This window comes from Gekko japonicus, unplaced genomic scaffold, assembly GCF_001447785.1.
Source record: "Gekko japonicus isolate JY-2015 unplaced genomic scaffold, Gekko_japonicus_V1.1 scaffold648, whole genome shotgun sequence".
Lineage (NCBI taxonomy): Eukaryota > Metazoa > Chordata > Lepidosauria > Squamata > Gekkonidae > Gekko > Gekko japonicus.
In genome coordinates this window covers 505,190-529,390 of record NW_015169193.1, presented here as the reverse complement: position 1 = coordinate 529,390, position 24,201 = coordinate 505,190, and the positions used below count along the sequence as shown (strand labels likewise).

The following is a 24,201-nucleotide window of genomic DNA, read 5'->3' as shown; positions in this document are numbered from 1 at the left end:
ACTATTTATATGTAGAATATTATAGAGCCAATCACTCCCTATTTTGAAGTACTTTGTGTTCTATAACTGATTCAGTGATACAAGGATCTGCTACGTGGGACTCAGTAGGTGTTGGTGGGGCTGGTGGAGTATTTTCCCCAGTGTTTGAGATCTGTAATAATAGTACTGTTAGCAATAGCTGTTTTGATGTATTAAGTTTTTGAGTGATTATATTCTTAGGTTGCCTATAAGTTTGAGTCTTGTGTTCTAGCAGAAAAGTGGATATAATTATTCTAAATAAATACAATGGAACCCAAGTAAACTTCTAGGTTTACAGTATTAGTTACCAAGAATACTGCAGCACTTAATAGCTAACACATTTATTATATAGGCAAGAGTTTTATGCGGTGCTCTTTATCAATGAAGTATGCTTTCTTCTGTTAAAACTAATTCTTACTGGAATATATTGTAAAAAAGTCAAGACACCAAAGTTGGAAAGATGAAGACAAAATATGTGCTGAACTGAGGTTAATATAAATTGACAATCAGTAAACCAGCTTTATTTGCAGCAGATCTATCATTCCCGTACCCAAACCACTCCCAGTATCCATACCAAAATTGCACTGATGTGTCCCCACTCAAGATTAAGAACTCAAAGCCACATCATTGTTGGGCTCTCTTTTTTACTCTTTGACACCAGGCTAACCCATGAAAAGGCCCAAGGCATAGCATAAATAATTTCTCTTGAAAAAAAGAACAGTTTAGAAAGAGAATGTCAGCTATAACCTACTAATTTTTGTTGTAAAATTAAAATACATAGTTTTACTTAACGTTTTTTACATGCCATAGTTCTGTTATGCTGTAAAAAAACACAAAAACCAGATCTACTGTTTTGAAACCAATCTGCTTCTAAAATGTACATATGCTTAGGCCACACGGATTCATTTTCTCTCTCATGGGGACATAAAGTATTTCAGCTGCATATCTGTAGCAAAAAAAAAAGTTGATTACTAGAAATTCTGATTACTAGAAAAACTGTCATAATTTTTCTCCCTGTCATTGAAACTCATAACATGAAGCTTGTCTCATAACTTGGGTCAGCATTCTAGCACTGAATAGAGCACAGCTGCTTCCATGTACAAGATGTTCTCTGCCTTAGTCTCCACACTGGAGAAATGTTTTTGGAGCTTCCACATGATATTGTGCTCTTATTGCCCTGTTTCTAGGTTTTGCCTATCCCTAATGTACTTTCCCCCAAACCTGTTTTTGACTGTTTTTTTGGGGGAAACAGAACAATCTGAGTGCATTAGCCTACATCTTGAAGAACCTGTGTCCATTTTCCCGCCCTCCAAAGGTCCCACCCATTTTGATGCCATTTTCATGCTGTCACCCCCTCACAGAAGACACTTTCCCATCATTTTTTAACCTACCACAAACCTGGATGGGTTTTAAAAAAATCAGTAATTGCTCAAGTGTCATAACAATTTATTGCCACATGTGTTTCAACTTTTAATATAACCATTGGAGCGCATGTGTAAAGAAAATAACAAAAAAAGGGGGGGGGGTGGCAAGTGACTGTGGCAGACATGACGACCATGCCTCTGGAAGCCAATGCAAAGTCACATGCAGAAGGAAAAATTCGGGGGGTGGGGGGAGCTAGGAAAGTTCACCAAAAAAATCCCATGTGCGGAAGCTCTGTTGCCAACATCCATGCCTTTGCATGCAGTGAAAGCGGTATGTAGAAGCAGCCCAGGGTACAATTGAGACAGAATTTGAGGCTGAGGGAATTTTATTTTTTTATTTATATAAGTTATTTGCTTCCTTTTACAAAAATGCTCAATTTTTTTTTAAAAAAACACCAGATTAAAAACAAACATTTATAATATCAAAACACCACAATACAATCAGAGGCAGTAAGAACAAAAGTTTTAAAGAGGCAAGTTAAAAACAGTTACAAAAACCTTGAATGCCTGGGCAAATACAAAGGTTTTTAACCTGGTGCCTGCAATATAAAACTGGGAATCCTTGTAGTGAGCCTATTCCACAGCCAAGGGATCAATGCAGAAAATGCCCAGTTCTAGTTGTTACCCATCAGAAGTTGCCCTTCATAAACTTAAAAGCTTACTTTTCTAGAGCAGAGATGAGTGGGGAAAAGTTTAAGGGAGAAATGGCAGGTTCTCTAAACCTAGACAAAATGCAGATATGTTAGTAAGGAGTGTAATAAATATAACTTAGTGAACAAGTAGGAAGTCATATACAAGTAGCAGTTATAATAGTATCTGTTTGATCCTAGTCACATCTATGCTTTCCACATTGAAAGAAGGGGATCCATCTCAAGTTTTATGTAAGTCAGCAAAATAATTATCTTTCTGCCACATTGATATAAGAAGTACACCCAAAGATTCATATGGAACAAATAAAGATACAGTACAGGCTGGCTTTGAACCTGGAAGTTGTTCAGTGTGCAACCACGCTCTGTGCCAGTACACCACAGATGCTCGCCACATGAGTGGGGCAGGAAATATGAGGAGCCTGTATGTTTTTTATTTCCATCCATTGATAGATTTTTTGGAATTGGGATAGATTTATGTGCTTTTTTGACTAGTTGCCCTTTGAAACATCTGAACAGGTTGTATTTTCAAAGCCACGGTGAACAGGAATTAGCTACACTTCCTTCCTGTGGAAGATGGTTACCCCTGTTCAGCAAGAGCCATCTGTGTACAGAGCCAGGCCTTTATGGGTTGGTTATCTTGCTGAATGTGACCTACATGCATAAAAGGATGGACGCAGAGTAGAAACAAAACTAGCACTTCTCAACAGTGTGTAGGATTATTTTTTGCTGGTTTGAGTGTACATGTGTGTCCCCTAACTGATGACTGTTTATTTATTCACGTCATTTGTACCCGAACCCCTTTCTCCCAAAGTGCTTACATTGTTCTCCTGCCCTCCATTTTATCCTTGTTAGGTAGTGTCGCGGGCAGTGGCTAGAAAAGCTCTCTAATGGCTGCCCCCACTCTGGTATGGGTCTCCTCGGGAGGGCCCAGAGCACCCACCCTACCCCTTTATACACTCCTTTCCCAGCAAATTCTTCCTTATAAGTGACTGAATGAGGTGTGAGGACCCAGGCAGAGTAACAAATTATTTTTATTAAAGAGATTTAACAACAACTGTAATTCAATAACATGAGCACAGTAAAGTCTGGTAAACCAGCAAAATAAGAAGCCCTAACGCATCTGACGATACTGTACCTAGCCTTCTCTAGGTATTTGCCTGAAGCTTGGGATGAGGGATCCCTCCATCTGCAGCAGCCTCACACCACCTCTGCTCCCTAGGAGTGAACCATCTCCCACTATGGGCAAGGCCTTTTACCTCTTCTTCCCAGGCATCACCCTCTACTCCTTTACTGGTGTACGTTTTCCCTCCAAATTCCCTGTTAGCCAATCACAGGGTCCAAAGGGTGACCTGGGAAATGTAAGCCCTGATGGCTACTGTAGTACAGGATTTCTTGGAGCCACTAGGCCTCCCTAGAGCTCGTAGGCTGCACTAGTATAGGCCTAGGCCCTAGGATCATGACAGGTAGGTTAGGCTGAAAGTGTGTGACTGACCCAAGGTCGCCCAGCAGGCTTCCATGAGAGAGTAGGGATTTGACCTAGAGTTTCCCAGAACCTAGCCTAGTACAACTTTGCATAGTACAGCTATTTAATATCACCAAACAACTAATGGGCTGGTGAGGGACTAACAGGCACTGGCAGACGCACTTTTCAATGGTATTATCAAAGCTGACAGAACTGACCCCAAACAGGCTAGAGTGCGCACTCCATCAAACATTCATGCACAGCAGTGTCCTCACACAGCCCATTGCTGCATATAAGTATCTGCCCATCAAGAGCTTTATGCTTTATCTCTAAAAGCAGTTCTTAGCATTTTGGAGAATCACATTACATTTACAGCTGTGGAAGGGAGCTCAAAACCATTTACTGCATGTATTTAAATTGCCTGCATTTATCCATCTAATCAGTCCTTTTAAAAGTGTGTCTCTGTTTGGGGTGGAACATGAATTAATATTTTGCATTATAAGCATTTCTATATTTTAATCTCTGCATGAACCCTTTTCAAGGATATATCCTGGAATTTTAGAAGTATGATTCCTCTTCTTCCCACAATAGTGTTTTCTGGACCCATGACATGATGTAAATAATTACTGATGGGCTCTTTACGTACAGGATTTCAGTGCAGCTTGAAACCAGTTGCTACCCTGCTCAATCTGTTGGTATAATAAAACTGTTCTGTCTGAACTATTTTGGAACAAATCCTTTCGTTGCTAGTTTGCTGAAGCCATTTTAGAATGCGTGAGTGAGGCAGTTGCAAAAACTTTCAAATGTTTCCACTGGGTGGTGCTGAAGGAATTCCTACTTTTTAACTTAGATATGCCTTTCCCAGGAAGACGCCTCTGAAATATAATAGGAGGAAGTCCTGATTTAGATTTTACAGTGTCAACATATTAGGAGGAGGCATAAGGATGCTCTGGCTGGAAATGATGCATTTGCTGGGTATGGAAAACATCACAGATTTTTATGTCACGTCAAAAAGTTCTCAAAAATTAATCTTAAATTCCTAGTAAGTATAATCAATTACCAGATAATTTTATTTTTATGTAAGCCGCCCTGAGCTGGCCTCAACTGAGAGAGCGGGATAGAAATTTGACAAATAAATTAAAATAAATAAAGTTTTGCATCAATACAGACTACACTAATTTAAGTAACCATTACACATTTTCTAATGGTTACTTAAATTAACATTAGGATTATACTTTGCTGAACATTTCACCATGTTTCTAAGCAAACATGTTGATATATTTGTCATCTTTTTTTTGGCAGAAATGCTGAGTTTTCACCAACCACATCCTATTTATCATCCTTGAAACATCTCAGTCTGGAAATGTAGTTTGAAGCAGGGCTCATACAGTTGCTTTGTTCCTTTAAAAATATTCGGTGCAGATGTTGAGATAGCATCTGCCACTCCCTTTTACATTTCTTGATCTGGAAATTGTTTCACAAACATCACTGAAGGAAGCATTTACACACATTGAGCTGATGTTTCATAAATAGAGGTCAAATTGTGAAAAATGGGAAAAATAGCATTACAGGGAAATATGGACACAATATAGATATTTCCTCATACAGTTGAACTGGGGCTTTGTTGTGAAAATGGTCAAAGTAGAACACATGGATATAAATTTACTATTATCCTTTACAATATATTAAATGACACCTTCATATAAAGTCAACTACCTTATGGTGTCTTAATGACTAACACCTATCAAGATGTAAGGTTGTGCAGACTATGATGTTCTTCATCCCATATATGAACGGCTGTCTTCATCTGGGAGACACACTCTATACACACAGAGAGAGAAGGAAAAAAGAGTGAATAATGGAGCCAAAACCCATGATATATGAAGGCAGCAGTTGATTTGTGACATTTTTGTGCAGAACCAAAGCGATTGCCTTGGGTCCATGTGCTACTTTTTTTCCCCATTAACAAAATAGGCTAATTACAGTGACAAATACTATGATAGCAAATATTTTTTACAAACCATTATTTATCCTAAACAAGATCAAGCTTAAATCATCAAAGTCATCAACATCTCATAAAACACTGCCACATAAATCATCATCAATATATCACATAAAACAATACAGTTGTTTTATAGCCAGAGAAAGAGACAAGCCATTCTACTTTCATCCCCACTTATATTTTATCCTTGTTTAAACTAGCCATAAGTTGCAGTCAGATATTCAGCTATATCTAGAGCTTTTTTTTGGGTGGTGGTGGGGGGGAAAGAGATGCTGGAATTCTCAAGAGGCAAATGAAGTTTTCAATCTGTATACTGAAAACTCATGAACTTCTAAACATTTAAAAAATAATTTTGTCTAAGAGGTTCTGGAACTCTATTGCAGCTCGTTCCCCCAGAAAAATAGCCTTGGATATATCTTAGGATAATTTCTTTAACTTGCTCTTCTGGTTTGCGTTTGTTCCAATATTTTATAAATGGGGACCAGATTTTAGCTAACGATTCCTGAGAATTGGTTTTACCTTCACAGGTCTTCTTCTACACTGTAACTTTGTTCATTAATATGTGGTAAACTTGGCTCCTTCCAGGTCTGTGCAAGCAGTTGCGTCCGGCTGCTGCTGATGGCTGTGGAGTGCCTGTTGATTTCAGCTCGGTGTCTACTCCACTGTTCTTTTTCCTGCTGTGGTGTTTGCCCCTTCTGAGACTGAATGGGTCTGGGAAGGGGGATAGCTTCAACGGGCCAGATAAAGGGTTAGCATCTTACTTGTCTATTGGGGGTTAGTTTCTTTGGCATGCTCTTTACCTTGGCCTGTGGTAGTTTAATGCAGTGCCTTCTCCAAGACATAGGCATGACTTCATGCATTCTCTGTCATATGCGAATATAATAATGGAATGTCTCCTTAGGAAAGCCAAGGTTTTTCTGCTGCAAGACAGCTCAGCTCATGCAAGTCCCTGGGTCTTTCCTGTTAGGATGGCTTCTCACTTTTTGTAGTAGGTGTATGCATCTTTAAATGCCCATGGCACCTCCCAAAATGAGTTTGTTCAGTTCCTTTTGTATGGGGATTCTGAAGAATGCATGCAGCCATTTCATAAGTGCATCAGTCCCCCAAATTGTTCCCCTGTGAACATGTTCCTAATTTCTTGCATATATTCAACATCCTTTTTACTGTCTCCAAGGCTTCAACTTTTGGTTTTGGTTTGATAGTTAAGATAAGTAATGATATCCTTAAAAGAGGTTGATACGAATTGCATTTATTTTCATGCAGGTTGGTTGCCTACAAGTAAACAGCCAACATATTGGTTTGGGGAGCAGTGCTTGGAGTAATATGGATTGTTGCCTGTATATGTGAATTTTGCTTGCATTATATGCCTCAAGCAGGTGGATTCTTTAGTGGACACCAATTTCCTTTGGTTACTTTATGGCTGCAAACTTTGTTCTTTGTACATTGCATTGCAGTTACTTTTCCTGTTCGTTGTGTGAAAGAATTCAGTTCATTTTCGTGGCTTCTGTGCATTCCCACATGGGACTGCATGATTGCAGGCCAGCTGCGGAGAGGAGCTTCCAAGCTTTTCTGAAGAAGCTTCTAGGCTCTGAGTGCCCCCCTGTCTATAAATATCTCTTTTCCTGCCCAAAGGGTCATGTGACAGGGGCAGGGCGAGCACTTCTTCCATCAGTTCTCTTCTTTGCCGCCGTGAGGAGAGAATGTGTTTCTATATACTGCTTTGTGGGCCCTCAGGAACAAAACAATGAGTGTTTTTTTCCACAGAGTACTCTGAAGACTTTGACCTACAAACCAGTAAGCTGGCTCTGTTTAAAAAATGGGAGGAGCATGGCTCTAAAATGGCTCAGAATGACGACCATTTCTCATGCCTCCTATGTCTTGGAGAAGGCCACAATACAGCCATGTGCCTACCTTACTCCAAAGGTACGCAAAAGGAGAGTGGCAAGACTAAAATCTGTGCTTTGGAGAAAAGCCCTGGGTGTTCCAGACCCCCGTGGGGAAAACTGGACCCAGATGTGTAAGACCATGAGGGCCCATTTAGTGACTTCAGCACCGACACCCTCATCATTGGAGCTGCAAGCTCACACCTCCGTCCCAAGGTCAGTGTCAGAGCTGCTGCTGCAAGAAACGAAAAAGAGGGCTAAACACCCACAATGGAGCAAAAGTCCGCCCCAATCACCATCAACTAAACATTGTTCAGGTTCCCCTCAGAACCGACGATCCTCAACACCACAGCTGCACTCCCCAACGAAACTAGTCTCACGGTTTAATTAAAGTGGAGACACTACATAGGCAGGAGTACCCATGGCAACCTGCAAAATACCCCACAGGTTCCAGACAGGACGGGCAGCACCAGTGCCACTCTGAAAGGGTGTCAGGACCCACAGCCAAACAATGGAGCACACACTTCCAAGAAAGGTTTTGCTTTATTGTCAGTACTATGGTTGCAGTAACATAGTTACTGTTAGGAATGACTAGCCAGGAACAAGCATACAATAATATAGCAGAATCAAAGGCCCCCACCTGCGGGCCAATCACCCCTTTTCCCGTGGGTGGGAAAAGAGTAACCGACCCTCGACTGAGAAACGAAACTAGTCTCATGGTTTAATTAAAGTGGAGACACTACATAGGCAGGAGTACAAGGTCAGAGATAACAAGGGGAGAAGTGAGGGAGACATTGCCCATCAAGGCAACGAAACTAGTCTCATGGTTTAATTAAAGTGGAGACACTACATAGGCAGGAGTACAAGGTCAGAGATAACAAGGGGAGAAGCGAGGGAGACATTGCCCATCAAGGCAACGAAACTAGTCTCACAGTTTAATTAAAGTGGAGACACTACATAGGCAGGAGTACAAGGTCAGAGATAACAAGGGGAGAAGGGGAGACATTGCCCATCAGAGGAAGATACGTTCTGATAGAAACAGACAATGTCACAGCAAGGATCTACTTGAACAAACAGGGAGGCGTGGGATCCCTCCGACTATGCAGAGAAGCCACACTTATATGGCAATGGGCAGTAAGGCACAGAGTCCTGTTAACAGCTGTTCATATAGGAGGCATAAGCAACACAGCAACAGACACTTTAAGCAGAGGCACAAGCCCAGGCAAGAGTGGTCCATATTAGACCACTATCTGGCCCTGATCTGCAAAAAATAGGGAATACCTGAGGTATTTGCATCAGTGGAAAACAAGAAGTGCCGTCACTTCTGCTCCAGAGCAGCCATGGGCATAGGCTCCTGGGGGAATGCCTTTCAGTGGCATTGGTATGGCCACCTCTTCTACATGTTTCCCCCTATTGGTATCCTCCACAAGGTAATCCCCTAAATGAAGGCAGACCGGTCATCATGCATCCTCCTAGCTCCTTTCTGACCCTGGAGGGCATGGTTCCCCACATTATGGAAACTCACCAAGGAGAGGCACATGACATTGCCCCCAAAACAAGACCTTATCCATATAGGGCCCATTGATCACCCTCGGGTAGGGTCATTTACACCTTACTGCCTGGCTAATCCTACAATAGAAGAGTTTTCACAGAAGGTTGAACATAATTATAAACGGAAAAGATTTGTGCACTGGAGTAATGAACAGGGCTTTGACTCAAAGTCGTGTAGTTTAAGTAAAATCTTCGATTATTTGCTGGAACTACAAGAACGGGGCTTATTGGCCTCTTCTATAAAGGTTCACCTGGCCGTCATCTCAGTGTTTCATGTCCCAGTCAAGGATCAGTTGATTTTTCTCTGCCCCAGAGTCCAAAAAGTTTCTAAAAGGCTTATTTAATATGTTTCCACCTGTTGTACCACCAGTTCCACAATGAAGTTTGTCCTTAGTCCTTGCAAAGTTGATTTATAAACCTTTTGAACCGATGGCCACTGCTGATTTGTCTTTTGTCCCATACAAAACCACCTTTCTGGTAGTGATTACTTCAGTTAAGAGGGTGAGTGAACTATGGGCACTACACTGTGACCCCCCCCCCCTTTATAAAATTCCCCCCAGACAAGGTAGTACTCAGACCTAGTGTAGCGTTCCTTCCTAAGGTGGTTTCACAATTCCACTTCAATCAGGACACTACCCTCCCAGTATTCTTCCCATCCCCGACGTCATCATCAGAACAAACACTACACACACTAGTTGTGAGAAGGGCACTCCTTTTTGACAGGCAATGACAGGTGTTACAGGAATTTTCCTTTGATCAACCCACACCCTCCTCATAGAGTGAGCTCGCTATTCTCCCATGTGGGACTGCACAGAAGCCACAAAGCTGAAAACCTGATTGCTTTTACCTATAACTGCTGTCCATTGAGTGGTCTTCTGGGCAAGCACACATCCCTCCCTCCTTTCCTCGCTGCACGGAGGCAAAGGGAACTGAGGGAAGGAGTGCTCACCCTGCCTCTGTCATGTGACCCTTTGGGCGGGAAAAGGGATCTCTGTAGACAGAGGGGAGGCGAGCACTCCAGAGCCTAGAAGCTCCTTCAGAAAAGGTTGGACGCTCCTCTCCGCAGCTGGCCTGCAATCATGCAGTCCCATGTGTCCCTGCACAGCAGACCACTCGATGAACAGCGGTTACAGGTAAGGGCAACCCTGTTTTACTACTATTTAATAAGTTGCATTAAACATAGTGCAATTCAGTAGAAACAGATGAGGCATTTTAACAAGTCAAGTTGGCATTTCAGGAGTTAACAGAAACCTACGCTACTTAGCAAAATAAAACCAGAGCTGAGATTACAAACAAGGACAGATGTAGAAGGCCAGGTTTCCTCTGGTTCATTTTCCCATTTCCTGCCTGCAGCCTGCAGCAATAGAGGAAGCTAAGTGCTAACGAGAACTAGAAGCTAACAATGCCCTACGTCATTCAGCTCAGAAAATAAAAAAAGAGCTGCTAGACAGTTGAGATCCAGAGCTGATAAATGAATGTCCGTCTGTGCACTAGTATCAGTATGTTCTTTAGGCTGTCTGAAAAAGAGAGGCACATCTGAAGAGGAAACTTGTATCAGCAAAAAGATCATTTTCCTTAGAGAGATTAACGAACTTGTGTACACTGTTAAACTGGTAGGCTTTTCAAGTAGCCTGATGACAAATAAATTAATTCCATGTTCTTTTAGTGAACATTTTCCTCATTTAGGCAGATTTATTAGTTATATTTGCCTAATTGACAGTCATAAGGCATTCAGTTTATGATGTTTGTATTCTTCCCTGATACAGTTTTCCTTCAGATGAGACATTTCCTTTGTTATGATGTAATGGTAAATCACCTCATGTCATTTGGGGGACTTTAAGCCAAGACACTGGTGGGAGAGGTGAAGAAAGTTGTTTGTTGTTGTTTCTGACATAAAATGTTTAGCCTCTCAAAAATTTAAAAGGCGTAGAAGTACAAAAATTCACACCATCTAAGTCAGATGTTGAGTCTGTGTGGAAGCAATTAAGCATCTCTTAGAAATTAACTACATGTAGTTCTTATTTTTGTCTTGCGTGATCTTTTACGGTCATTTACATCAAGTACCCATGTCTGTTTCTCCTTTTCTTTAGAATTAGATGGTGCAGTGAATGTGATCAGCAGGTGCCTGGAGATGGTGATGAGATAGGTAGGCGTTAATGAATTGATGCTTATTCCAGGTGAAGGTGCATACGGATTTTATTCAGACTGGGATGATGGCGTTATGCCTGAGAGAGATGGGGTAGTGTTTCCCTTAAAAGATCAGGTTTGATACTGCTTTTGGACTGGATTTAGCTTTGAAGTTTTTGTTTCTACAGAGTTTTGTCAACCCAATGAACAAGACACTAAATTCTGAGAAACAGGAGACAAAAACAAACAACATTCAGAATTCCACTGTTGAAGTATCTATGCAGCCACACAAAATTATTTAATGCTGCTTCTTTTGTAATAAGTATTTGGAACTGATTTTTTTAATGGATTAAATGTGTTCCAGAAGCCAATTTGATTCTTCTGTTCTTAGCAGTTCAGAAAAATACTACAAATACATGCCTTTGGGCGGTCTTTCTCTTGGAGTGGCACTGTACTGTAATGGTTAATTAGGAGATTTGTGTCTTGAGACCTCCACTCTGCCGCGAAATTTACGTGGCCCAGTCACTCACACAGCCTAGCCTACAGGATTGTTGTGAGTTTAAAATCTGGAGATGTAACTTCTTCAGTCCCCTGAACTCCTTGTGCAGTAGGCAGAATGCAAATAAACAGTTCTTGTACAATATGATGGTGCCTTTACGCACTGTAGAAACTAAAAGTTAAAACTATCTCAGTTGCATTGCTTGCCAAAATATGTAATTGTTTAATGTCTGCTTAAATGAATGTACAAACATGATGGATTTTAAGTGATTTTTGCTTTGAAAGAATCTATTAGCAAAATGTCAAATGCACTTCTTTATATAGTAATCCTTAGTTTATATTGCACAAAAAAGAAATTTATCTGGAAGCTCTCAAAATATGCATAAAATATTATGTAATGAAGTGTGTGTTCTGCTTTTACTAGTGCCAAAATACACATATAGTTGAGCCTAAATATACATTTTGCACTAATTTATACAGTCTTCCTCACAAGTCTGGAATGGCTGCCCATGAACCTATGCCTGGCCAAATAGTATACTGTTAATGCACTGCACAGATGTTCACACGGCACTCACTGTTTCTTAGGTTAGAATACTTAAGTGGGATTTTCTCAATTTTGAAAGAGACTGATGTTTTCTGTAATAAAACAGTTCTATGAAGGATGGAGTCAGGCTTTGATGGTGCTGTGTTAGATTGGCACTTTGAGGCAGTGATGAGCCAGGAAGTCAGTTGTTCAGAATCTGTTTTTCCAGTGTAACATTGACCCCAAGTTGGTTGGAAGTTGATGGTGTTCTGTGTGTAGGTACTACAGAGCAGGAAAACTATAATAAGGTCAGGACATCTTCTGATACATAACTTCCTCTGCTCCACTAGAGGTAAAACAGGAATAGAGGTAACCCACCTCACAGAGTAGTTCTTGGAACAAATAAGGAAAAGGTTATCAAGTATTTTAAAGGTACTTCAAAAATGATTCATAGAGGTGAGCAAAGAGTTAGTGGTATACAAAGTTTGCATTGGCCTTCTACAAGGTAATTGCTGTGTCTTTAAATCAAATGTATGAAACTCTTCAAGAAGTATATGAATTTTGGTAATCTTTCCCTTACAATATGACTTGCATGCCTTTAATCATGTCACACTATTGAACAAGATTCTGTAGTAAGCAAACATAACATTTGTAAAAGTTCGAGTTTATAAGCCCTTATAAGATTGCATATGAAAGCTGTAGGAGTGACTTAGAGTACACTAAATTCTCCTAGGATTTTGCAGAAAAGAAGCTAAAAAATCTCTAACAAAAAGAGTTGCTTATTCAGAGTCTCAAAAGCTGTGTGCCCTCTAGTGGTAGTTCCACAAAATGATCCAGTTAAACCTTCCGATATTTCAAAGACACAACTAGAAGAACTTGCGTTTTAGGCAGATGAAAACCCAGATTGTTTAATGTGTCTCCCTGGGCAGATGGTATTCTTATGTTAAATGCTGATTTTAAGCACTTTCCTGGTAGAAAGGTAGTTTTATAAAAAGTGAAAATAATAATAGTTACTCATTTCTGACTCTCATAAACAGTATTGTTATCAGTAGGCATTAGGCATTAACGAGTTGTAGGCCCGCAAGGAGTTCTGGGAGAGGGGTCAGTTCGGAAATACCCTCCATCTCTCTCCAGGATACTCTTAAACTATCAAGGTCTTATTTTGCTACAACAGATCAACATGGCTGTACCTCTGAAACAAATGGTGAACCAGAAATGAGACAGTGCAGAATCTTGGTTACAAAAAGTGTTATATGAAACAATTCTGATATATGAAAGATAATTATTATGCTATCTTTACTTAGAAACAAATTCCTTTGATGCTTATGCCACTGTGTGTTTTATTGTTATTTTTTTATCAAGAAGCAGATCAAGATCAAGAAGCAGAAACATTAAAATACAAGAAAACCTGCATCCAAAGGCAGAACACATTTAAAATGGTTTTGTTTTTACTGGATGAGGGGGAGGGGGCAGTGAAACAGCTCCATGTAGCTATTTGCAGATTTTAAGCAAAACCTGCATTACATAGCACAACATATAATAAGATTCAGTTCTAAAGTACTGAAGCCAAGATAATTCTCAGATGTATAATGTATTTTTCGTTGGATGCAATTCTCAAAGTTTGAAAACAAAGGGGTTTTTTAAAAAGTAATCGGCTTTGCAACTAATCAAGTTCCAAGGAGAAATACCTTAAATACTAGCACAGAGATGCTAATGGAGCAAGGGCATTGCTCCAATGACAGTAATAAACAAAATAATGATAAAATGTGAGATAAAATTTGCCACAACCCAATATGGGGATAAGCATACATATGCTCATTGATTTGAGAGCAGCAGTACATGAAGAAGGTGGGTGGTTGGAAATGCTGACAGTTTGCAAGCAATCTTTCACTTTTTTTACAAAGTGCTTTTTATATGCAAGAGGAACTTTAAAAAAATACGGTCTGCAATGTGTCAGGGATGCTGCATTATGTGCTTTCTCCCCCTGGAGCGAATTAAAGAAAAGTTACAGAATGAAATGAATGAAACCCTCCAGAATTGCATCAGAATGCTGACCATAGCTGAGACTAAACAATATTCAAGTTAAGGAGTCTCTTCAAGTGTACTCTTTATGATTATAAATATATTGATTATAGTGTGTCTCCACTCCAATATTCCAGGTAAGTATGGTTTCCTTAGTGAAAAAAGATCAACAGTGAGATGGGTTAAAAACAGCAGCAGAGTGGAAAAAGTCCTTGGTCATTTCTTATTCTATCAAAAGGACAGTTTCTCATTACTTTTCATGAAATGATCCTGTTTTTTCCCCACTCTAAAATTTTATAATATGCAATTTTTAGAATTAGTAATTAGCACATTTACTACATGTTTATGTATAGGGAGACTGTATTATAACTTTTTGTGCATGTTCAGTGTCACTTCAATTCATATTTAGATTTATTTTCTAAATATGTCACAAAGATCCTACAAGAATGTTGTGTCTGAAACGAACCCATCTCCAGCAAACATGCAGATCATCTTCTCTCTCTCTTCCCCCCTCCTTGGCCACCTTTTATTGGTTCTCTGTAGGCATGGAGAGTGCAATCACGTTGTGGCAGTTCCTGTTGCAGTTGCTTCTCGACCAGAAACACGAACACCTGATTTGCTGGACGTCCAACGATGGTGAATTCAAGCTACTTAAGGCAGAAGAAGTGGCTAAGCTGTGGGGACTACGAAAAAATAAGACTAACATGAATTACGACAAACTGAGCAGAGCACTGAGATACTACTATGACAAGGTAAATTTTGTTAACTCCAGTAACATTTAACAAAACAAACTAGTCCTTTGAATGAAGATGTTTGGGCTTTGCTATAAAGTTAGGTAAAGGTAAAGGTTCCCTTGCTCGAAAGCCAGTCGAATCCGACTCTAGGGTTGCGGTGCTCATCTCCATTTCAAAGCCGAAGAGCCAGCGCTGTCCGAAAACGTTTCTGTGGTCATGTGGCCGGCATGACTAAACACCAAGGCGCACGGAACGCTGTTAGCTTCCCACTGAAGTGGTACCTATTTATCTACTTGCAATTTCTTGCTTTCGAACTGCTAGGTTGGCAGGAGCTGGAACTAGAGACAGGAGCTCACTCCGTCATGCGGCAACTTGGGTCTCGAACTGCTGAACTACTGACCTTCCACAGCCTGCAGTTCAGCGTCTTAACCACTTGAGCCACCGCAGCTCCCTGCTATAAAGTTACTAAATCACTTATTGAAATGTTTCAATCGTTAAGGGTCCTTTCCCAAGGGAAATGGAGGTGAAATTTAATAATTTGGTGTCTAGGGCATTAGCACTGTTGTTCCATGTAGCATTTCCCCAGTCAAAGCCCACTGTAACCAACAGGCTTAAATTGGAATAACGCACACAGGACTGAATTGTTAGCAACTGAAACTGGTGTGGTGCCAGTCTCCCTCTTGATAGGTACCAACACTCCAGCAGATAGCATGCTAAGGCCTGTCCTTGTTGAAATAGAGTGCTGCAATTGTTCTCCCTTCATATAACTCCCCAGTTGTTTAGTTTAATAATGCATTCGGGGCTGTGTCCAGTTTTTATTGTAACTTATATATCATCTGTTTTTATTCTGCTTTAGTTGTGTTCTCTAAGGTGCCTCCAGAGCCTTCTAGGCTGATAATTGCAAAATATACTTTTTTTAAAAAAAAAGTGAAGGAAGTTGAAAGGTAGTTATCCTAGTCATCTCTTAAAATACCACAATTTAGGCTGATCAAGGAAAAAATAGCAGTGAATATATACTTTATAGTGCAGTCCTAAGCAGAGTTATAGCTTTCTAAGTCCATGGGCTAAGAAGGGTATAACTCTGCTTAGGATTGCAATGTCACTCATTGCCACAAGAATTGGTGATGGTAATTAGATATCTACAAAAAGAATTAGCAAATTCATGGAGGATAGCCTCATCAACCTACTTGGTATGTATATAAAATGTAAGACTACAAATGCCAATATGTTATCAAAACAGTAATTACAAATATACCTTAGTGCCTAAAAGTATTTATTGCCAAACTGGACCTAGAATGTTGCCGATGTTTATTACAATGAGAAGACATGTAGTTGTGCTCATGAGATTTTTTACTGATCTGATAGTAGATAAAATGTGGTATTCATGCATATCTTGGGATTCGGAAGGTTTTTTTAAAAAAAAAAAAGGAAAAGGAGGAACAAAGGGGAAGAAAATGACAGTTTTCTGTGAGGAGGAGTTGGTAATCATATTGCATATATTATATACTTTGTCAAAACTTGGATTTCTTACATCTGGCTTGGTTTTTTTGTGTAGAATATCATCAAGAAGGTTATCGGGCAAAAGTTTGTGTACAAGTTCGTCTCATTCCCTGAGATTTTAAAGATGGATCCTCATGCTGTGGAAATCAGCAGAGAGAGCCTTTTGCTGCAGGACAGCGACTGCAAGATACCTCTGGAGAGCAGAGAACACCACAAGCATAATTTGTCGGCCCTGAAAAGCACGAGCCGCAATGAATATATCCATTCAGGCCTGTACTCATCTTTCACCATCAACTCCCTGCAAAATCAGGCAGATTCTCTCAAGCCAATCAAAACAGAAAAGCTGGAGGAGAAACTGGAAGGGACCACTCCTCTGGAAGAAGTCCGAACTGTTATAAGATTTGTGACAAACAAAACAGACAAGCAAGTGATGAGGCCCATAGTGTCATTGCCATCAACATCCGAAGCAGCGGCTGCTTCTGCTTTTCTAGCATCTTCCGTCTCTGCCAAAATCTCATCTTTAATGTTGCCCAATGCAGCCAGCATTTCTTCAGCTTCACCCTCTTCCTCCCGGTCACCGTCTCTGTCACCTCATTCCCCCCTTCCCTCAGAACACAGAAGCCTCTTTCTGGAGTCCAGTTGCCAGGACTCTGATTCTCTTGAGCCACTGAACCTCTCTTCAGGATCCAAGACAAAATCTCCTTCTCTTCCCCCAAAGGCTAAGAAACCCAAAGGTTTGGAGATCTCAGCACCTCCGATGGTTCTTTCAAGCACTGACCTTGGCTCCATTGCCCTCAATAGCCCCGCACTTCCTTCAGGATCTTTGACTCCAGCTTTCTTTACTGCCCAGGTAAGACTTGGACACCTTGAATGATGGTTTCGAATTCTCCACATTCTACACCTCTTGGGAGTTGTGAGCTATGAAACAGTTGTTGGGGTGGTCTGCACACAGTTTATTATTTATTTATTTATTTGATTTATACCCCGCCCTCCCCGCTGAAGCAGGCTCAGTTCAGTACTATATGCATGCATGTGTGTGTGTGTAAGGGGAAACGCCTTGAAAGAATAAGGGCAGCAGTCAGAATGCACTGCAGTGTCCTTACTTTTAGTAATATAAAATAAATTAATTATTGCAGGGGTAATTTCGTAGAAAAAGAGGTGCAGGAGCTCATTAGCATAACTCATTAGCATAACTTATTTGTATATGCCACACCCCCTGACATCACCGGAAGTGTGTCAGAAGGCAACACCCACCGCTCAGGCTCCACGGGACTGTTCTGGGTTGTTGGGTCTGGGGGGGGGGGGGGAACGTGCAGATCTGTCCTCGCAGAGGAGGGAGAGCTTGTACCTGAACAAAACTTGTTCTTAAAGGTGCCACTGGACTGTTTTGGACTGGGGCCCGGGGGGGGGCTCTGCAACTTACCTGGCTGCTTCTTGCTCTGACTGAGGGCGGCTGGGAGCAGGGGGCGGGGCTTGTTGCATGTTCCCGCCCCCTGGGCTCTTTACTGCCGGAGCTCCACTCCTGTGCGCTCCTGCAGGAAATGACCCCTGAATTACTGTTGCCAGAAGGGTTGTGAAGGTTAACAGGAAACACAGCTGGGGTAGACATTAGCACCATTTGTTAAAGCTTGTTTCAGGATATCCAGAAACACCAAGAAAAAAAACACAAGTAGTTTGTGGTTGTACCCATTTACAAAAGGTGACCTTTTCATTAGCTTTAAAAGAAGATGACGACGTGATTGGATTTATACCATACCCTTCACGTGGAGTCTCAGAGCAGCTTACAAACTCCTTTCTCTTCCCTTCCCCACACCAGACACCCTGTGAGGTAGGTGGGGCTGAGAGAACTCTTTCAAGAATTGCTCTTTCAAGAACAGCTCTGACAGAACTGTGGCTTGCCCAAGGTCATCCAGCAGCTGCAAGTGGAGAAGTGGGGAATCAAACCCGGTTCTCCCAGATTAGAGTCCGCACACTTAACCACTGCACCAAACTGGCTTGATCTCATCAATTTCAGAGGCTTTGAAGATTTATAAAATACTTGCTGTGCAGTTCTTTCTGTGCAGGCATTTTTCATTATATAAAATGGATTTTAACTGTCTAGAGTTCAACAAGAAGCAACTGAAGTTAGAGTTCATTACTGAAGAAATTTAGTAGTCACATCTTTTGTTCATGGAGGAAGAGCTGCATTTGATTAAATGTGTATGACATCCTTGCTAATTTATTTGTCGTTAATAGTGTAAAGATAAAAGAAGAGGATTTCAGAAAACAATATGAAAAAGAGCCATTGCAAAATAAAATTAAACAAATATGGGTGACAACTGGCTTTCATTGGTTTGTGAGTGGTTATGTTTAACCGACTTGGCCACTTTCCAGACAGGCTGTATTTTTTGTGGTGACTTGGAGAAATCTGATCTCAGGTAAACGGTACTACAGGCACTTTACTGTAATTGTTCAAAACTTGTCTTAAACACAGAGCTTGCTTCAAGAGGTCATGGATGTTTCCATGAGAGGGTCATTCCACTGGACCTTCACACATACCCACGAGTAGTGATAAGACTATTCTCCACTACCAGTACATTGTAATAGCCAAGTCAGCTAAATATGAGGATACTTGAATCTGGTGATCTTTCTATAAACTTGAAAAATGCCCCAGGTTTGCAGAAAAATCTGAAATCTTAAAAAAAAACCACTGGGGAGGGTTAAAAATAGCCAAAATGATAAAAGGTGCACCTGTAGCTTTAACAAACAGAAGCCCTCAGTGGCTGTTGCTAGGCAACTGCTACATTCTAGTTTCAGTTTTTGTCAGTTTTTGTCAGTAAAAGGCAGGAGGGTGGGGGGAGGGCTGTTTCCAGGGCTGTTTTGGCCTTTGCAGGAAGATTCATTGGGCCAGCCCTAGCAGCAACAACCAGGCTGTCTGCTACTACCTTACATGACTCACCTAGGCTGTTCAACAGCATCCACGCTATGAAAGCCAGTGTGGTGTGGTGGGAGACCCAGGTTCAGATCACCAGTCTGCCATGGAAGCTCACTAGGTATGTAAAACCAGTCACATAGTTTTGGCCTAAGCTACTTCACAGGGTTGTAGTGAAGATAAAGGAGAAGAGGAGATAGGGTTGCCAGCTTCCAGGGGATGGCTGGAGATTTTCTAGTACTACAACTGCTCTCCAAGTGACAGAGACAAAATGGCTGCTTCGGAACATGGACTGCATGGCATTATCCTCTTTCCCAAGTCTGAAGTCCTTCCCTTCTCCAAACCCCACCCTTCCCAGCCTCTACCTCCAAAATCTCCAGGAATTTCCCAACTCAGAGCTGGCTGCCATAGAGTAGAATGAGGTAAGGTGCCTTGGCCCCCACTGTGGAGAAAGATGGGATATAAATAAAGAAAATAAATAGTAAATATAGCTGAAGATGGGAGGCAGGGAAACGGTAGAGGATATGGGAGTTGCCAGAAGGAGGGGGAAAGGAAATAATGTAGGGAGGGGGATACAGGGGAAAGTGATGTGCTCCCCCACAAGTCCTTGAGGGTTCCCTGCCATGCAAGTGGGCCTGGCCCAGCAGCCAGAGCCACACAACTGGGCCTGAGTTTTCAGAGATGGAAGCTGCAGTGGGGGCAAATAAAGGTATGTTGGCTTTTGAGTGGAAAGGAAAGGAAGGAGGAGGAGGAGGAGGAGGAGGAGGAGATTGGATTTATACCCCGCCCTTCACTTGGAGTCTCAGAGCGGCTTACAAACTCCTTTCCCTTTCCCTCCCCACAACAGACACCCTGTGAGGTGGGTGGGGCTGAGAGAGCTCTGACACAAACTGCTCTTTTTCAAGGACAGCTGTGCCAAAGCTTGTGACTGACCCAAGGTCACATCAGCAGGTGCAAGTGGAGGAGTGGGGAATCAAACCTGGTTCTCCCAGATTAGAGCCCGCACACTTAACCACTACACCAGGACAGACCTCCTCTTCCCGTATACGCCTCGAAGAGCTTTACGCTCTAATAACCAACATCTCCTGGTGGTCCTTGGCCCAAAAGACGTCTGTTTAGCCTCGACCAGGGCCAAGGCCTTCTCTGCCCTGGCCCCCACCTGGTGGAACATGCTCCCTGTTGAGATCAGGGCCGTGTGGGATCTTACTCAGTTCCGCAGGGCCTGCAAGATGGAGCTGTTCCACCAGGCAGGTTGAGGCAGTGGGCGTCCACATATGGCCTCCCCAAGTTTGCTGTCTCCCCAAGTCTCCCCAAGTTTGCTGGCCACTCATCTATTGGCAACCAGCCATATCCGTCTGTATTAATGGGTTGGAACTTTCACCAGTAACTATAACTACTGATTTTAAATGTTTATATTGTGCTTTTAAACCATATTGTATTGTTGAAAGATGATGTGACCCACCCTGAGCCTGCTCGTGGGATGGGCAGGATACAAATACAATAAATAAATAAATAAATAAAGCAAGCGGGAAAATGCGAGAGGCTATGGGGGCTTTCAGGGACGGAAAGAGGAAATAGTGGGGGAGGGGGAAATTAGATGCTCCCTGCAAGTCCTTTTGGGTTCCCATTTGTATTAACATATTTTAAATGTGTGTATCGGAGAAACTGTAATTTAAAAAGTATTCATAATAGGAGAATATGTAATGCTGGAATACGCTACTTGTAATTTATTAATGCAAGGAATGAAGAAAACAGAACACTGGTGCTGTGGGAATAAATTTTATTCACTCTGTGTACCCCAACATGTTTTATTCAGTGCTTCCTCGGGGATCTGCACCACTTCGAAGTATCAGCTTAGCTGACTGGGAATAACACTGTTTTGTTTTCTTCATTCTTTGGCTTCATTGGTGTTGAATACGAGACTCAACGCAGCTTGTGAACAGTGAATCAGCTTTTATTTACAAGTCAGAAGAAATCAAGAACGAGACAAACATACAGAGCAACAGGCTCTCTTTTAAACAGTCCGGGCTTGGGTAGCCACGCCCACAAGTCAGATATTAACCAATCACTTTTTACAGATAAGTTCCAATCAGAGTGCTTCCCTCCATAACATTGTGCTGCTCTGATTGGTGGACTTACAATCCTGTCCAGAACAGAAGCTCATCACAGAACTTAATACATAACAATTGGTGTGTCCCTTCTTCTTCTTGCTAATTTATTAATGCAGAAATATAGTTTAACCCATCCCTAAGGAGCAGGTATCAGCCAGGGATTAGGATGAAGACTAACAAAATCACCCAACTTTCCTGTCCAAATGGATAATAGAACTAGTTAGTAAGTACAAAGAACACAAAACTGATAGGCAGCCCAATTTTAAAAGAACCTTTCCTTTCATTTTCAGAGCTCCTATGATCAGATGATCTTGAGCAATGACTAAAAGAATAATACATTATTTACTACAGGAAAATATGTTAGACAGAAATTTGGTGACAAAGTAGGTTAAGTTCGAGTCACTGTCTAGCGTCAGATAGGGAATATTATTCCCTTGGAGTTAGGGTTAGGTGAGACCCAGCAGTTCTTGAAAGCAGCAAAAAAAATGACATTTCAATATTTTGTGAGACAGAGTATCAGTTTTACTGCGACGATATGCCTCGTCTGATGACCAACAACACTCAGTCGTTGTTTATGAAACAGCTTTATTCCGTAGAAGGAGACACCAAGAGCGGAGAGCAAAGAACAACATCACACACCTGAAAGTCGGCTGACCCTCAGCATTCTAACCAGTTAAATACGTCACATAGAATGGAAAGCCAACCACCTAAAGATACACACACACATCACAATTCGTAATACTTCGGATGGGATGGCATTAAGGTGAACTAAAGCGAATTCCCTAACAAGGTGGGGGGCTGTTAGGTGTCTCATGTATAATGACAGAGTCCAAGGAGGTAAAATTCCAAAGAATTGACTTGAGAAGACTGTGAGATCAAATCAGTGTACTGTTGTAATCCAGCTCTTTCAGGTGATGCTTAACAAGTGAAAGGGTCTCTGCAAGAAAATGTCTTCAGTTATAAGCCCCAGCTGCCTTAGTGCAGCATCTACTGTCTTCATCAAGAATGATAAGCTTCTTGTTTAAGAAAGAACAGCATACCGTCAGCTTCTGAAGTAAAAATAAACCTTAGCCTTGGCTTGAAAGCACTGAGCCATGCTCTAGCTTCCAATGTCTTGTTCAGTTCAGTTCGTAGATATACATCTGAGGTGCAACCAGGGATGCCCATTATCCTATGTATAAACTGACATGGGGGATGGTCAGAAGATTCTGCGATCACCGAAATCCAGATAGTGACCCCATATAGTAACTGGGGTATTATTTGAGAATTGGAAACCTGAATTGCACTGGGTTTATATCTTCCTCCTCCTCTAAAGAAGAAGCGGGATACTTCAGTAGCAGGCTTAATTTTTTTCAGTGCCAACTTGTACTGGTGAGACCTGGAGAGGTTTGAAGAGAAAACAATCCCTAGGTAGCAGAAATTCCGGACTCAGTATCTGACAAAATCAAAGGTTAGTTATCCAAAGTAACCAAGACAGCCAATACCAAATCATAAGAAATCGAGGTGATGTTTAATGCGGTGGAAATCAAACAAGTTACACGGGCCCTGGGTCTCCCTCCCCTAATCCCAAATGAGGCTTTCCTTATAAATGGAATGTAGCCAGGAAGCATAACTTCATTTAAGGCCCATGTTTCTTGGAGCAGAATAATGTCACATTGGGGTAAATATTTGGTGACCTGTGGCAACTTGAGTTTTGCTATTCCATCCTGCAATATTCCAGCTGAGTATTTTGAGTTGGTTTGTCTCAATTGGTCATGAGCTCACACTGTTCAATACCAGGAGTATAAGGAACAGAGCTGGACCAAATCTGAGCACTTGGTTCAAGCGGCACTGGAACAGGGGTAGCGGATCGTTCAAACAGGAGCATCCCTAGCTATAAAGGGAGCGAGTATCCCAAGTAGGTTTTATTCCTATGTAAGATGGAATTCTACCCACCATTCTTGGTGAGTGTAGGAGGTCTTGTATGATCGGCCCTGATGGGGGCTTTCCTAGTTCGATAGATCTATATTTTTTTAAACAACCAGGAGTCTTGCAATCTACCTTGTTTTGTTTTTGTTATAGCATGTGACCTGCTGTTCCCTGCTTTCTATTTGAGTGCCTGATTTGAATTGATTTGACTTGTAGCTGTTGCATGCGCATGATAATATTAACTGCTCTAAGATTGGGAGGGCTCCAAATAAATCTCGAAAGCTGTTATCAACTGCATTTTAATCTTTTATCTTTCATTGACATAGGGACATGTAACTGTTAGGTGCCAGGCCGCTATTTCCACTCTCCAGGTACTGGAGCTGCTTTTAAAAGAACCATACAAAAATTTTCCTGCAGTTTAATATTACGCAGTATGACAATTACTTCAAAACTAAATTGACATGTAGTTTCAAGGCATCAGTTCAACTACAGCCTTAGTTAGGGTTGCCAAATTCTGACTGGCCCCTTACCTTGCCCTTTAGCCATTATTTCATCCGCAGCAGTTAGCAGGTGGTGATGTTTGTTGTGAAAGCATCACCTGCTCCTTCCTGCCTGGCAAGGGTCTGTTTTGTTTTGTTTTTTTAAGTGTAAGAGCAATCTAGGCTGTTTCGTTTCTGGCTAGCCAGCAACCTGGCCTCAGTCAAACAGAGAGAGAGAGAGAGAGAGAGAGAGAGAGTGCTAGCTTAATTATGTTTGGAGTTTTGCTGGCACCATGGCCTTTTTCAGACTAAATATGAAATGACATGTTTAGGTCAAACGTCTTTCTTTAATCATAAAGTGGTTTCATGGTGTTGAGAATATAAAAGACTGATTCTTG

At 41.4% G+C, this 24,201-nt stretch overlaps 1 protein-coding gene across 3 annotated transcripts in view; it reads left to right on the top strand.

Moving 5' to 3' along the window:
* Positions 1-24,201, top strand: part of ELK3 (ELK3, ETS-domain protein (SRF accessory protein 2)) — a 71,850-nt gene that overhangs the window by 22,665 nt on the left and 24,984 nt on the right. For 2 of the 3 annotated variants that reach the window (XM_015416282.1, XM_015416280.1), the window contains exons 2-3: positions 14,704-14,912; positions 16,450-17,244. In XM_015416282.1, the coding sequence (XP_015271768.1) occupies positions 14,706-14,912; positions 16,450-17,244 (1,002 nt within the window). In that variant the 5' untranslated portion in view covers positions 14,704-14,705. Of the gene's footprint in view, positions 1-11,085; positions 11,137-14,703; positions 14,913-16,449; positions 17,245-24,201 lie in introns of those variants that run through there. The other variant, XM_015416281.1, reaches the window with a different exon arrangement.